This window comes from Zootoca vivipara, chromosome 2 (genome assembly GCF_965207765.1).
Source record: "Zootoca vivipara chromosome 2, rZooViv2.hap1.1, whole genome shotgun sequence".
Classification (NCBI taxonomy): domain Eukaryota; kingdom Metazoa; phylum Chordata; class Lepidosauria; order Squamata; family Lacertidae; genus Zootoca; species Zootoca vivipara.
This window is the reverse complement of record NC_142584.1, coordinates 32,889,507-32,904,086: the sequence shown is the minus strand read 5'-3', so window position 1 is coordinate 32,904,086 and position 14,580 is coordinate 32,889,507. Positions and strand designations below refer to the sequence as shown.

General features: G+C 46.1%; 1 protein-coding gene across 4 annotated transcripts in view; it reads left to right on the top strand.

Moving 5' to 3' along the window:
* QRICH2 (glutamine rich 2) overlaps positions 1-14,580 on the top strand; it is a 42,795-nt gene that overhangs the window by 25,409 nt on the left and 2,806 nt on the right. For 3 of the 4 annotated variants that reach the window (XM_088661590.1, XM_088661589.1, XM_035099114.3), the window contains 7 exons: positions 641-762; positions 4,527-4,592; positions 4,953-5,054; positions 6,107-6,310; positions 9,507-9,675; positions 13,111-13,198; positions 13,779-13,904. In XM_088661590.1, the coding sequence (XP_088517716.1) occupies positions 641-762; positions 4,527-4,592; positions 4,953-5,054; positions 6,107-6,310; positions 9,507-9,675; positions 13,111-13,198; positions 13,779-13,904 (877 nt within the window). The remainder of the gene's footprint in view (positions 1-640; positions 763-4,526; positions 4,593-4,952; positions 5,055-6,106; positions 6,311-9,506; positions 9,676-13,110; positions 13,199-13,778; positions 13,905-14,580) is intronic. The other variant, XM_088661588.1, reaches the window with a different exon arrangement.

The following is a 14,580-nucleotide window of genomic DNA, read 5'->3' as shown; positions in this document are numbered from 1 at the left end:
TCGCCTTCATATCTAAGCCTTTACCACTTAAAGGTAAAGGGACCCCTGACCATTAGGTCCAGTTGTGACCGACTCTGGGATTGCGGCGCTCATCTCACTTTATTGGCCGAGGGAGCCAGCATGCAGCTTCCAGGTCATGTGGCCAGCATGACAAAGCCGCTTCTGGCGAACCAGAGCAGCGCACGGAAACGCTATTTACCTTCCCGCCGGAGCGTTACCTATTTATCTACTTGCACTTTGATGTGCTTTCCAACTGCTAGGTTGGCAGGAGCAGGGACCGAGCAATGGGAGCTCACCCCGTCGCGGGGATTCAAACCGCCGACCTTCGGATCGGCAAGCCCTTGCCTAGGCCCACAGCACCACCCGTGTCCCTCTTTACCACTTAGGCACTGATTAATGGCTGCCATTTTCCCAGCTTGTGCTTAAATGGATGCATGACTTTTCTGCTGTAAGCTGCCTTGAGCACCAGAAAGGTGGGCTGAACAGTATTTTGAATGGCAGTAACTCAATGGGGCGGAGCGTCAGTGCTAGCTTCCCAGCGGTGCCGCTTCCAGGATGGTAGCGTTGCAGCTCTACCCTACCGCGCCAGTGCCTTGAACATGCAGCTCTCTTCAGAACCGCTCTTTCCCTTTCTGTGCAGCTGGACCGCTTGGAACTGGACCCCTTCCGACAGCAGCTGGAGGAGCGCTGGAAGGATATCCGGAAACAGCTGAAGGAGAGGATGCCACAGGAAATAGGAGACGAAGCTGCTGGGATCAGGAGGTAAGAAGGTCTGAAGACAGACAGCTCTTATCTTCCGGTAGATGTATGATAACAGCGGCCAGATGTCAAGCCAAATCTGATGCACGTTGCCACATGTATCTCACGTTTGCGGTGTGGTGTGAAAACGAAAGCCTTCAGCATGCCAATGCACACTGCCTACAACATGCTTCTTGGAACCGTGTGCTGGTTTTATAGTTGGAGGGTCTTAAGTAGGAGGAGCAGAATGCTGAGACACTGTCTGCCAGGATAAGATGTGTTGGGTGGACTATGGCCCTTTGGCCTGGCCTGACCTCAGTGCACTTTGTATATCTAGTATGAGTTCCTGAAAGAAAGGCCTTTGGAGTAGCTTGCACCCTAACCTAGCACTTTGAAGAGAATGGTTATTCTCCAGCAAGCCGGGGTCCATACGTCCTACTTCTCTACTGCACTCTCTGGGCTCCAGGTATTTGTTTTTGACGCTTAGGCTGGGAACAATGAGCCCTGTTCCAACACCAAAAGCCTTGCCGAAGATGCTTTCTCTACTACACCATCCTTGGCTTTTCTTAGTTCTCTCTGCTGAAGCTCTTTTCAGAAGTGTTTGCTGCTTCTAGGCATAGTTAGCAGTTTGTTAAACAATACACTCTTGGCTTGAAGGAGTACACCTTGCCCACCTGCCTATATATCTATTCTCCCATGCCATTAGGTTGCCTAGAAACCTCTGCTTTCAAAGAGTGGAAGTTATGATTGGGGAGAGGGGGGGGGTGTTGTTAAAAAAAACTGCTTTGGAAGACTGGAAGCCATTTTTCCTTTCACGCTTACTGTTGCAGTATGATTAAAGTAGGCCTGGGGTCAAGTGTAGGCCTCCAAGCCTTTCTGTCTTACTCTCTGTACTCTCCCCAGATTACACTCTCTCTTCTCCCTGGTCCCAGGGAGTGGTGGAATTGATAGCTCAGTTGGTTAGAGTATGGTGCTGATAACACCAAGGTTGCAGGTTCGATCCCCCTATGGGACAGTGGCATATTCCTGCATTGCAGGGGATTGGACTAAATCATGGGGAGGCAAACTAAGGCCCAGGGGCTGGATCCGGCCCAATTGCCTTCTAAATCCGGCCCACGGATGTTCCGGGAATCAGCATGTTTTTACATTAGTAGAATGTGTGCTTTTATTTAAAATGCATCTCTGGGTTATTTGTGGGGCATAGGAATTCGTTCATTCCCCACCCACCCCAAAAAATATAGTCTGGCTCCCCACAAGGTCTGAGGGACAGTGGACTGGCCCCCTGCTGAAAAAGTTTGCTGACCCCTGGACTAAATAATACTCAAGATCCCTTCCTACACTACAGTTCTACGATTCAGCACCCCCCCCCCCAAGTCTGCTGATCCTTTTTCTCCATTTAAAAAAATACACACAAAATTGTGTATGTTAAATGCATTGTTATGGAAAATTGCCGGCAGAAATATGTGTGTTAGGTAAAATTACATATAACATGCACAGAGAAATGTACACAAAATTGCAAACAATTTTTTGCCTGGACCTTTACCCCTTCCCCCTTTTTTAATGCAAACTAACGTGGAAAAAGGCCAAACTGAACTTTTAAGACTGGAAAAGTGAGAAACCAAAACTCATTATTTTGTTCATCCCTACTAGATGGGGCTCTGAATCTTGGGTGTTCCCCTGCCTATAGGAATCTCAATCACACTCTGCTGCATAGCTGTGTTTTTTGTTTTAAGTCTTTTGGAAGGAGTGGCCCGGTAGCTGCCACTCTCTCATCCCTCCACGTTGTCGTCAATGGATGTGCTTTCCTTCACTGCTGCAAGCTGCATCACCCATGCGTCACCACCAGAGGGTGGTGGTGCTTGCGACGCGTGGGGACATGGGGCACAGCTCACTCACCTCGAAGGGAGAGCGAATAGCCTCAGTGATGGAAACTGGCAATTAGGAATGCATTCTGCTGGGCGGAGGGTGCTGGCACAGTGAGCAGCCCCCATACGTCATGTTAGAAGATAGAGACTGGGTCCAACAGCCAGGCAGGCCGCCTCCCAGGCCTTGCTCGTTGCTTCCCTCCACATCCTTTGACGGAACGAAACAGTGACTTTACTTCTTTTTCTCTCTTTTTTGAGATTTTAAAAAACTTTATTAGTAAATCGCATAAAATACAATAAAAAAAGAAAACAAATAAGTAGACAAAAGCTAGTAAGCAAAAACAATACAAAAAACATACAAACAATATATCTTGCATTTCAATACTTTACATTAATATTTTAATGCATAGCGCACTTCCGCCGCTTTCCACACAGCATTCATATTATTTTATATCTTTAATCTGTCTCTTAAAAAGTCACTAATTTATGATTTATAAACAGTAAACAATAACCTGGAGAATTTCCACTCTATATATTTCCTGCAGAGTTAGTCCAAACATAACCATGTTTTTGCTCCCAGACCTGATTTCCTTAGGTATTCAGTCAGGCATTCCCATTGTTTTTTGATCTTATCCTTCGGTTTTTGCCGAATTAAATCTGTTAATTTTGCCAATCCTAAATATTTGCAAATCTTATCTAGCCACTCCCCTTTTGTTGGTATATTATTCCCTTTCCAGTTTTTTGCGATTAATACTCTCGCTGCTGTGGATGCATATAGAAATATGTTAATTTTGTCACTAGGAATATCATTGTATAAAATTCCTAATAGGTATAATTCTGCCCTTTTGGGAAAGGATATTTTTATTAATTAACAGTGACGGTACTTCAAAGAGTGGAGAAATAAGGTTCAAGAAAATGCTTTCCGACAAGAAGCATGGTATCCCCAGGCAAAGTTGCATGTCCGCAGTTAATTCCAGCTCTTCCTCCAGGGCGATCTTCAAGGAACAGAGAGGCTTGCAGCTGCTCAAATCCTGCCCCATGCACCAAGTACTCTTTCCTAGCAGTAGCTGGTGGTGCCAATTCCTGACTCATAACCCCGCTCACCTCTGCTTCCTTAACGTCAGTCAGTTGGGATTAGGTAAAGGTGTGTCATGTTTGGGAGGGAAGGATCTCCATAGCTACCTGATCTCAACTGGAGGAATCTGCTTCCCTCGAAGAAGGAAAAGGGGGGGGGGTAGGGAATAGAAGTACAGTACGAGACATGCAGTTTTGAGGAAGGGGGTGCTTGTTTTCTAAAGCAGCTTGTTGACGTTCTTTTTTAAAAAAACAACTCCCCAACGTTGTTTTCACATGCAATTTGACATTTAGATTTTAAAAACGTGTTGTTCTAAAATATCGAGAATGATCTCCTGTTGCTCTCTGGCAGCTCCCCAGGTGGTCAGTTTTAAATAGGAGGCACCCTATTGCTGAGTGTTAGGATGCCCAAGTTAATTCCACACTGCTATGTTGCTACCCAGGCAGTCAGAAACTACATAGGAACAGGGCAAAAAGGCAGCAAGTGAATGTGCTTGGCCTGCTTGTGCTGCAATGTGCGAAAAGTGCCTTCTGCATCTCCTCCTCATCCACAGAGAGATCTGTGAGTGCCTAGTGTTGCCAAGCATGTAAGGAGCTCCCTAGACACAACTTGTGTTGCTTCTTCCTCTGCTGTTGTGAGCCCACAAACCATTCAACTTCAGGACATCTTCCCCGTTCATGAAAACATGTGTACAAACTATCATTTTACTCTCCTTCGCACGGACCGTTCAGGCAAACTTTTGCATATCCTGTATCTCACCTCCCCGCCCCCCCCAAACCAACTGCTCTGTACTCCCGTTGCTGTAATTCCTTCATTTGGCCTAAGCATCTCTTTTTCTACCCAAACAGGAGACTCCTGGCCCATTTCCACTGCATCTCTTGCGACCGACCTTTGGAAATGGTGGTTCCTGGCCCGTAAGTCTATGTGTGGAACACTTGTGGTGCTTGTGTGCTTATGTTGCTGTCCTGGGCTCCTTTGGGAGGAAGGATAGAAAATTAACAATAAATAATTATAGGGGTATGTGGTAGTTTAAAAATAGGTGCAGTACAGGACTTGGAAGCCGGGCAATTTGGATTTGAGTCCTCCTCGCTCAGCCATGATGGGCAAGCCACAGCCTCCGACTGGTAGCTTGGGAAAACACATCCCATGCATGGCCTGCCCTTCCGTGACAAGCAGATGTTAGCAGCTGAACCAGGGACGACTTCCTTGTCCTGCAGCTGTTTTGTTCTCCCACCCCTCCCTTTGCTTAACCTGCCTGCTTTTTGTCTTGGCAGACACATCACAACACTCCCTGCTGTGCCAGGTTTACCTCCTCACCAATCCCTCCGGCCATACATGGTTTATGAATTGGAACAAATCAGGCAGCTGAACCGCAGGTACACAGAGGACAAGGGACTTCTGGGGTTTTGTTTTCTGGTTCCTAGCTTGTGTGTATTTTAAGAGGCAGGTCAGGTGGGAATTGGACGGGGCACAGATTTGGAAATAGGGGGTCTGCTGGGGAGAATGAAACTGAGAAGAAAGCAGATGCAAAGTGCCTCTGGCCTTGGTGATATTGCTATCATTCTGTTGGGGGAGGGCAGGAGTGCTAGGAAAATAGCTTGCAGCCCAATTACTCCTGCCTAGCAAAACAAGATTTTTCACTGACAGGTTGGACAGAGGGAGCTCTGACCAGCATTGCCCCAGCTCCCCCAGCTCCTCTGCCCCATTTGCATGTGACGAGAATGGGGCAATCGTTTCAGCAAATTGGCAGGTAGGGGAGCAGGGCAGGGAATTAGTCTCTGTTGGTGTGGCGAGGCTTTTCCTGGCAGCTAGTGGATGCCATTGTTTGTTTCCTACAGTTCTCTTGCAAACAATATTCTGTCACCGTGTAGCAAAAAATTACAGTGGCATCTGTTAACCGGAGGCTAGAAGGAAGAGCCCCAGTGCCATAGTTAGGAAACTGGTGGTGGAAGGGGGGTGACGTAATGGGGTGGGTGGGGGTGAATCCCTCCCTTTCCTCCAACCATCCCTCTCAAAAATTGGCTGAAAGTTTCCTTTGGGCAATCTCTCAACACATCCTTAGATAGAAGTGTCGCTGGATGGGGCAGTAGTCCTCAGCAGCCCCTCCATTTGTTACACCCAGAGGATCTTCTGCAGAAAATGTGTCCTGTTGAACATGTGTCCTTTGCTTTTTAGATTCTTCATAGTTGTCAGTTTGAGTGAACCTGGTTAGGTCTTCCTGGGTAGCATAGCTCCATGTAAATGTTCCTGCTTTCTCACAAAAGGAGTGAAAAATGCGAGCTAGGCAGGCTGGAAGCAACAGCCCTCCTTAATAGTATGATTTCTCTTTTCCGTTCTCTTTCTGTGGCTGTTTGCCGTCTCCTTGCTCTCTGGCTTGTGCTGCTGCACCCCACCTTTCCCCTTCCCATCCTATTGTACCCCACTCTAGTCTGAAGTTAGGACCTGGTGTTCGTTATGATGCACTGGAGAAGAGTGCGAGTCTCAATAAGCTGCGCCGCATCCATTCCAAGATGCTCATGGATATACAGAAGGTGCAGAGCCATTACAGTGGTGGAGCAGCGAAGGTCAACGCTCAGATGATCAGGGAGATGCTGCAGGCCCAGTGTCTTGGCTCAACCCCGTATGGCAAACGGTAGGAGAAAAGGTCTCGAGCAGTTCATAGCTCCAAAGAAATGAGAAGCAAAGTAGCACTAGCACTCAGTTTGAAGGCATCCAGGACAGATCAACCTCCACGCCCCACCTGCAGCAAGAGTTTCATGCCCTTGTGCAAAATGGGAATTGCCACTTCCTGGCCTCACCCACCATACCCCACTTCTCCCGCCACGCCCCAGTTCTTGCCGAACCTGGTGCAAGCCATGGTGCTCCTCTGAGTGTTGCTCCCCCAGGGGAAAACCAAGCAGCAGCTAGCCAGCCACACAGGAACACCCTGTCTCTTGCCAAATTTGGTAGGAGCCAGGGCACTCCCCCAAATGTTGCCGCTCGCTTGGCTTCTCCACCTAGAGACAGGGAAGACGAGCAGCAGCAATGCTGCATGCTGGAATGCCTCCTCCTCAGTGGCAGAAGTGGTGGAGGGCAGAGGGCTGCCTCTTGCACTTTCGCCACCTGAGGCAGGCTCTGTTCCCTGCATCATGGGTGAGCCAGCTCTGGGTGGTTGCTGCATCAGCCTCCATTTTATTATCCCAGAATGAGTCTGGAGGAATAAATGATGTTGGTAGCCACTTTGCTCAGTGCTTCTTGGATGAGTATGGAGTTGGGCAAGCTACATTTTAAAAAGGAAAAGAAAAGGAAGGGCAACAGGGTCAGCTCCAGTGGGCTTTCTGGGGGTTCTGTGCCCAGACATTCACCCCATCATTTCAGGTGCTGATGCTGGGCTTGAAGTAATGCTTCATTTCGCAGCCATCCTAGGGATTTCAAGGCATGGACACAACAGAATTCCACCACCTGTTCAGAAATCCCTGAAAGTCAGATTTATGAAACAGTCATTAATACTTAGCTAAATCTCTAGGTCAAGCTCCTAGTTAACTCTTTTTAACCAGGTGGATATTCCAAATAGGGTGTGAACAATATCAGCTTTGCAAGAAATCAGCCGTGAGAAGAGCAGGAGCAGCTAACTATTTGCTGAGCCTTCTCACTTACCAATGTGGAACTTCTTCACTTTGTTTCACACATGGGTGAAAATTCCTATACACAGAAGCCACCTTTTGGAAGAAGTTTCTATGTGGTAAGAAGCCACAAACTCTTATCACACTGGATAACTGGCATGCAGGATTGATGCAGATTCTTATGCAGAACCGACTTCAGTGTAGGGATTTCATCATGCCTGAAAGCAACCCCTTAAGGTGCTTCTCCTTAGCATACATATAGCTCTGTGAATGGAAAGAATGCACATATTTAGTGGTCAGACTTGCTGCTGCTGCTGCACGATAATAAAATCTGGAATTCCAAAGCAAACTCAGCTTGAGATATCTGTTGAACAAGTCAGACCTGACTGTTACAGCTTCACAATGTATTTACTGATGTCTGCAGGCCGACTCCTGTACCTGCAGAACCAAAGAGGTAACATGCAAACAAACATTAACCTTGTACTGCAGGTCAGGTATGCCACCTGTGTTCCCAACAGCAAAGTTCAACCAAGACTTCAGAAACCCCTCCCGTCAAAACTGGCAATGTAGCTTGCATTTTTTATTTCTGCTTCATTGTTAGCTTGCTGCTGCTGCTAGTTGCTGCTCCACCTATTGCTTCCATGCCTGAAATTCTATTTTCTGTCTAGGAAGCTTCCTCCTTGTCTACATGCTGACTTGTGACAAGATTGACTCTTTCAGTCTGTGGGGTGTGTGTGTGTGTGTGTTGCTGCCTGATGAAGTGCAGGCCAGGGAGACAGCCAGGAGCAGGTTGTTGTTGTGCACTGAGTATACCCCATATATTTCAGTTTTACCTTTCATCAGGACCTCTCTGGAGCGGCTCAGTGTTTTCTGCTTTATTTGGGAAATGAATCAGACATGCCAAGTTTTGACATTCTGAGAATGTTGAGTGTTATTGCGAGTGGAGTTTTGTGGGACAATTAAGGACAGCGGTGCTAAATTGTGACAAAGAAATGTAAATTCCCACCCCCTCCCCCCAAAAAAGTGCTTTCTGAAGTTAGCATTTCAAAATATCCTTGGGCAGGGCTTGACCCTAGACAGCTTGGCAGTGGCATTTGGCTTGCTCTCTCATAATTATCTTATTTACCTGTCTGTTCCCACCGTTCTCACTCCAAAAGGAGACTCAAGGTAGCTGCTAAAGTGTACCATGAAAAATCAAGCACAGCATTACTGTGCCATATTACACATGTACACTCAAAGCAAGCCCCACTGAGTTCAATGGGGCTTACTGTGAAGTAAGCAAGTATAGGATTGCAACCTAATTTTTTTTTAACATTCGGCACCAAAACCAAATTACTATTGCACCTGTTCCTTTTAACCTCTCTGCAGCCACAACAGAAGGTGGTGCCGCAGTCCTTCCACCTTGCTCATTTCCTGTTCCCCTCTTGACCACCTTCTCCCCAGTTATAGCATCCAAAAGGAAAGTCCTGCCTGGTCTAGCTCAAGGGTAGCCTCCAGAAGAAGCTGGACTCCAGCTCCCTTCAGCCCCAGCCAACATGGCCAACGGTCTTTAATGGAGCTGCAGTCCAACAGCATCATGTTGGTTATCACTGGTCTAGCTAGTAAGCCGTGAATGTGACTGATGGGTGGGATTCCCAGTTGGGTAAGAGGACTGGGTGGGTGGGTGCTGTACTTTTATAAGCTGCTTAGAAGACGGGATTTCCACATGCAAGGCTTACCGGCTGAGATTCTCATCTTCTGCACAGTTTAAAGATGTGGTAGCCCACCCTGGTCCCCCCTTTTCACCTGGCGACTGTAGTGAAGTGAGAAAATAAAGAATAAGGCAGGAGGAGTTGTGGCTGTGTGTTGGTACAGCTGGTCTGTTAAAGAATTGGTGCAGCATGGAGAAGCAAAGCCAGCACTAGCAGTTGGATGAGTATACAGATTTTTGTCACGATCCCTCAGGTACCTATGTATGGTTTGGGGTGTTGTCCTCCAGAAACCAGGTTAGTGTAGTCAGTTCGGTTTCAGACTCACTGGTAGTGGGGAGCCAGGGGAGCAAGAAGACAGAGCACCCGTGCCTTTGACAGTTGTGTAAAAGATGCTGCAGTTTGTGTCACAAGCTATACTTGCTGAAGCCCCACCTTCTACAAACCATTCAAGGTTCAAGAGCCTGCTCTTTTGCATTCGGGCCCCTTACACACTGGGTTCTCCCAGTTTGACCTGTTGACCCTTGATTCCTAACAGCGACAGGCTTGCCGATATGTCAGACTTCAGCTACATAAGCGTTCCTCGGCACTGCGGAGGCAGCCACACCCTCACTTACCCATACCGGCGTTACGGACGGCTGCAGCAGTTTGCACAGCCTATGGCGCCAGTCCAACCGGAAGAAAACGCCATGTTGGCGGTGATGAAGGTAATAAGAACTGGGGGTGGGGAGGAAGACGGAAGGTGGGGCGTGGAAGTCGGGCTGGACTCATAGCTGACCTGTAGGTTTTGGAGCCTACAAGGGATACACAGGCCTGCACTTGCTTTGCATGATCCACTTCACATAAGAGGGAGAAATACAGTCTGGATTGCACCGGGTATTTGCTCATCCTCTGTCCATTTGCTTTCTTCACATGTAACTTTGAACCTCATCAAATTTATTTGATTTTTTTTTAAATAACACAGAGAAAAACTTCCCTCAATCAGTTTTGGCAATGCTACGCTTAATTTTATAAACCTCAGGCATGTTTGTCCTGGTCTGCTCCCCACCCCCCACCCCAAAAGCTCCAGTGCTTTCTTTTGTCTCAAGGGAAGTGCTGCAGCCCCTTGGCTTCCTGCACCTTTTCCACCTCTGCAATATCCTTTTGGAGATGTGGCAGCCATAATTCTACACAGCATTCCAACCAAATTTGATATGAAGGCCCTGTGATATCTGCAGGTTTGTTTTCAGTCTCTTCCCTATTAATCCCTGGTAAGGGATTTGCCTCCTTCACAGCTGCCACATACTGGGTTGACCTTGAGTTTTTTTCCACCAAGATCCAGAGACCTCTTCCGTGTCACCACCAGTTCAGGCTGATCAAACTTTACTTTTGCCCCAATGTATGTACACTGAGCTTCCCCTTCCCATTTTGCTGCCTACCTACCCCGTTTGGAAAGATCCTTTTGCCTCAGCCAATAAGGAGGTTGCCACCTGCGCACACAGTACCTGCATGCTTCAGTGCCTGTGGAGAGCCAGTGTCTGAATGTGTGACTAGACAGTGTCTGAATGTGTGACTAGAGGGCGAGGGAGCATTTCCTTCCTGCGTGCTGTCAGCAGCAGACATGGCTGTGGTGGTTGTCAATGGAAAGGGCCCCACAACCCCATTCCCTTGTCCTTTTTAACAGGGGGGGGGCTTATATGAGCTTCCCTACTGAACTTAATAGTCAGGCAGGTTTATATGGGAGATTGAAGAGGAACAAATTTTACTGCTCTTGGTCTTAAGAGAAACCACATACTGTATATTCCTGCGTATCAGACTACTTTTTAACCCAGGAAAATCTTCTCAAATGTCGGGGGTCGTCTTATACGCTGGGTCGTATTTTTTATACAGTGAGTATATCACAAACTCTATATTTTAACTGGAAAAGTTGGGGGTCGTCTTATACGCCCAGTCACCTTATACACTGGAATATACGGGTACTTTCTTTTTCCTGACCATGATCTAACTCTTCTTTCAGTATTAGAGACTTTCCTTTCCTTTCCTTCATAAATTTGCACTTGTTCACATAGGCTCTTTGCTACTACAGTATCTTCTGCTATTTTTTTTTAGTAGAAACTGAAATGGGGCTATTTTAGGTTCCCATTTCAAGGCTTTTCTACTCTTGCATGTGGGTGGGGGACACACATTTTCAGAAATGCAAATGTTATAAAACCCAAGCCCACAATTCCGAGTGCTGTGTAAAGGCTGAGTACTGGAACGGCAACATTAGATGGAGGGCAACACAATTATTGGACTGGACACACTTGTTGACCTTGAGGAAGTTGCCGCCTAGGCTTATTTCAGACCCTGCAAAAAGGGAATAATGTATTATCTAAATGAGAATGAGAACAAGATCACCGTGTGTAGAAAAGACTCCTTTCTAGCTGACATTACAATTTTCTCTTAATGGCAGGACTAATGGCTTGGTATTGTTCCTGTGATACACATTTCACCTGCCACCAGCTTATCTCTCTCTGAATTATGTAACATAAAGATAACTGAAAAACAAATTTCCTTTTGACCACACTCTCCCGATTTCTTTTTTTATTATCTTTTGTTAGCAAAAAGTTAATTTAGATTGCAAAATGTTTTGTTCATCCTTACTAGCTCAAACCAGTGCTAGTTCTAGGCCAGTATTCCTACTCTCATAGTGCTTGTTGCAGCCATGCAAGAAATACAATGACTAAAAGGTTTGGAGGCTTCTTGTGCACCAGGATACATGTCCTGATTGTGGGGGCTCAAAAGGCCATGTATTTGTTTAGTTCCTTTTTTTTATCTCAAATGTTCTTCTCCCCCAGATACCCAATGAGATGCCCACCATCCATAGTGCAGCCTCTATCTTGATCTCCACAGCCTTGGCCTCCTTTCCTTACCTTCCATATTTCCCTGACATTAAACATGCATCCCACCTCTCTCCCATGAATGGCACTCAAGATAGTTAACCACAAGAAATTAAAACAACTAGAAAGTAAAAATATTGGAACAGCAGAATTCTCCCTTCTCCAGCTTTCAATTATCTCCCACCCCCACCCCCACCCAAAATTGCTCAAGCTCCTCCTACTGGTTGGAAATTTAAATGTCACACATGAGCAATATTGAAGTAGTCGTCCTGCCTGTAATCCAAACCTGCATGATGGACCTGCTTTTAATTTAAGACATACTTGTTCATCTTTTATTCTCTCTGCTTAGAAAAATGTAAACATATAGCTCTCTTGGTCTGGCCTTATCATGGTACAGAGCCCAGTACAGTTGTGGATTACAGGCCATTAGTTCCTGTTCTTCTCCCTTTTCTGGGGGCAAAGTATAGATTTCCTCACCAGTGGCTGGAACTGGGCTCTTTCATTAACTTTTCTAATTATTGAGGTTTTTAAGACATTATTATATTGTTGCATTTTTAAGTTGACAACCATGGCATGTTGGATTTACATGAAAGCTGCCAGTCTAGAAGATGAGAGCTTATCTTCCACTTGGGCTGAAATCTTACAAATATATGCACTGGGAAACTATGGTACTTCTGATGTCAGAGTTTTAAACCAGTAGATGGAAACCAAATGTGATAAAGGGTTGGGACAAATTCAGCTTAAAATCCAACTTGCCTGTTACATCATTGACAGTCTGTATCTGTTCACTGCAGAGCAGGGATTCCAACGTTTCCCACACTTTCTCAGTCAATGGAACCACCAACAGATTGCAACCTAGAGATGAAGTTTCTACCTTTGTAAACTCCTTGGTAGCGTAGGGCAGCCTCCTGCAACAATGTATGCCCTCCAGATGTTTTTGGACTCCCATCTCCCATCAGCTGCAGTCAGAATGGCCAGTGGTTAGGGATGATGGGAGTTGTAGTCTGACAAAATCTGGAGGTTGGCGGTAACATGCAAACAGGTGTGACTGGACAACAGGATTAAGGCAGAGATGGGCAGGGAAGTTGTCACAGGATCAGGGAATGTAAAAGGCAAAGCAGGGATCACTAGGTTCCAGCCTGGCCCACCCTACTGTCAAAATGAGAAAGCTTTTCACCATTGAGACTGGTGGAGTGAAACTGCAGGACTGGTTTGTAATCGATTTTTTAATGTCTGCCCTTGGGGCGAAATTGAAATCTGCCCTGTGCTTGCATTGATTCTTAGCATGAAGAGGTAGATATACTGGGTCTTGATGGTCATATCTACAAAGGACGGATGGACGCGCAGCTCCCATCAATAACTGGAAAGGACGGTAAGTGTTACAGTCCATGTGCGGACACTTTGGGTAGATTTTGTTAACCCTTTCATGAACACTGTTCAAGTTACTAAGTGTTAATATGCAGAGCTGGCTTTACCTTGCATGGAACAATGTGAAACATTTGCCTTGGGTTGCAGAATGCAAAACCAGCACCCCGCTGTTGGTTTCTATGGCTAGGGGTGATTAAGAGAAAAAAAAAGAGAGAGCTCTAGTTCATCTCTTGATTGACCCTTACTCCAGTCTCAGAGCTGGGAGATGTACAGCAATTGCCAAATGGTTTACTGCAGGGATGGGGAACCTGTGGCCCTTCAGATGTTACTGGACTACCATCTCTATCACCTCTGATCATTGGCAGGCTGACTTTGGTTGATGGGAGTTGCAGTCGAGCAACATCTTGGCAGATCAGATCGCAGGATCCTCGCCCCTGGTTTACTGAATAAGCACATCTGTAAGAGACCCGATGCATGTAAAAGGATGACTCTTGTTTGGCTTCTTTAAATCACTGCATCACTATTTATATGTGTGTAGCAGAAATACTGAAGTGTCCTTCCACCCTCTGTGCTTCTCCCACCAGGTACTTTAAGACCGAGAAACAAGCTCATTCGGTCGTCCTCACAAAGGCATCATCCCACGCTCAGTGACATTGCCAATCTCCCAATTCGTCCCCACACTGCCAAAGTGTCTTTGCGCAGCATGTCAGGTAAGTTCCGAACCAGGTCAGGATCCAGAAAAGATGAGATGAGACCCACTCGGATAAGATAGTGAGGTTTCTTCAATTTATAGACTCACTCTGGGATTAATATAGGACAGTCCACACAAATGGAGAGTCTGTGAGACAAACTCTGTTTTTATATTGGTTTTATACTATACCTAGGGCCCCTGCAGACATCCTTTTTATGCATTCATGATTATTTGTGCGAATGGTGACATTAGCACTGTTATATGTGATTTCTGTTATCATTGGTGTCTACATTGGACATGCAGTTTTGTTTCCAAACGTTGCATGTCCTATAATGTCCTGCTGAAATCTGGTAACTTTTCATGCCCATAATGTTTGGGGTGGTGATGGATGATCAAATTTAAATCCACTACTAATGCATTGTTAATTGCATCAATGACATGTTGCAGAATACACCTGCAAAAAAAAATAAACACCCACTAGTCTGGTCGGCCTTAAAACTGTTGTGGCTTTCCCCAAATAACCCTGGAATTGTAGTTTATAGAGGGAATCTTGTTAAGAGAGCTGTAGTTTGTGCACACTCTTCACTGAACTATGTTTCCCATAATCCCTTGAGCAGGGGAGATTTCAGTTAAGCCAGTTTTAAGGCTTTAGAGTGGGTATTTCCTCTGTACAGTCTATAGGCCAGTTCCATTGT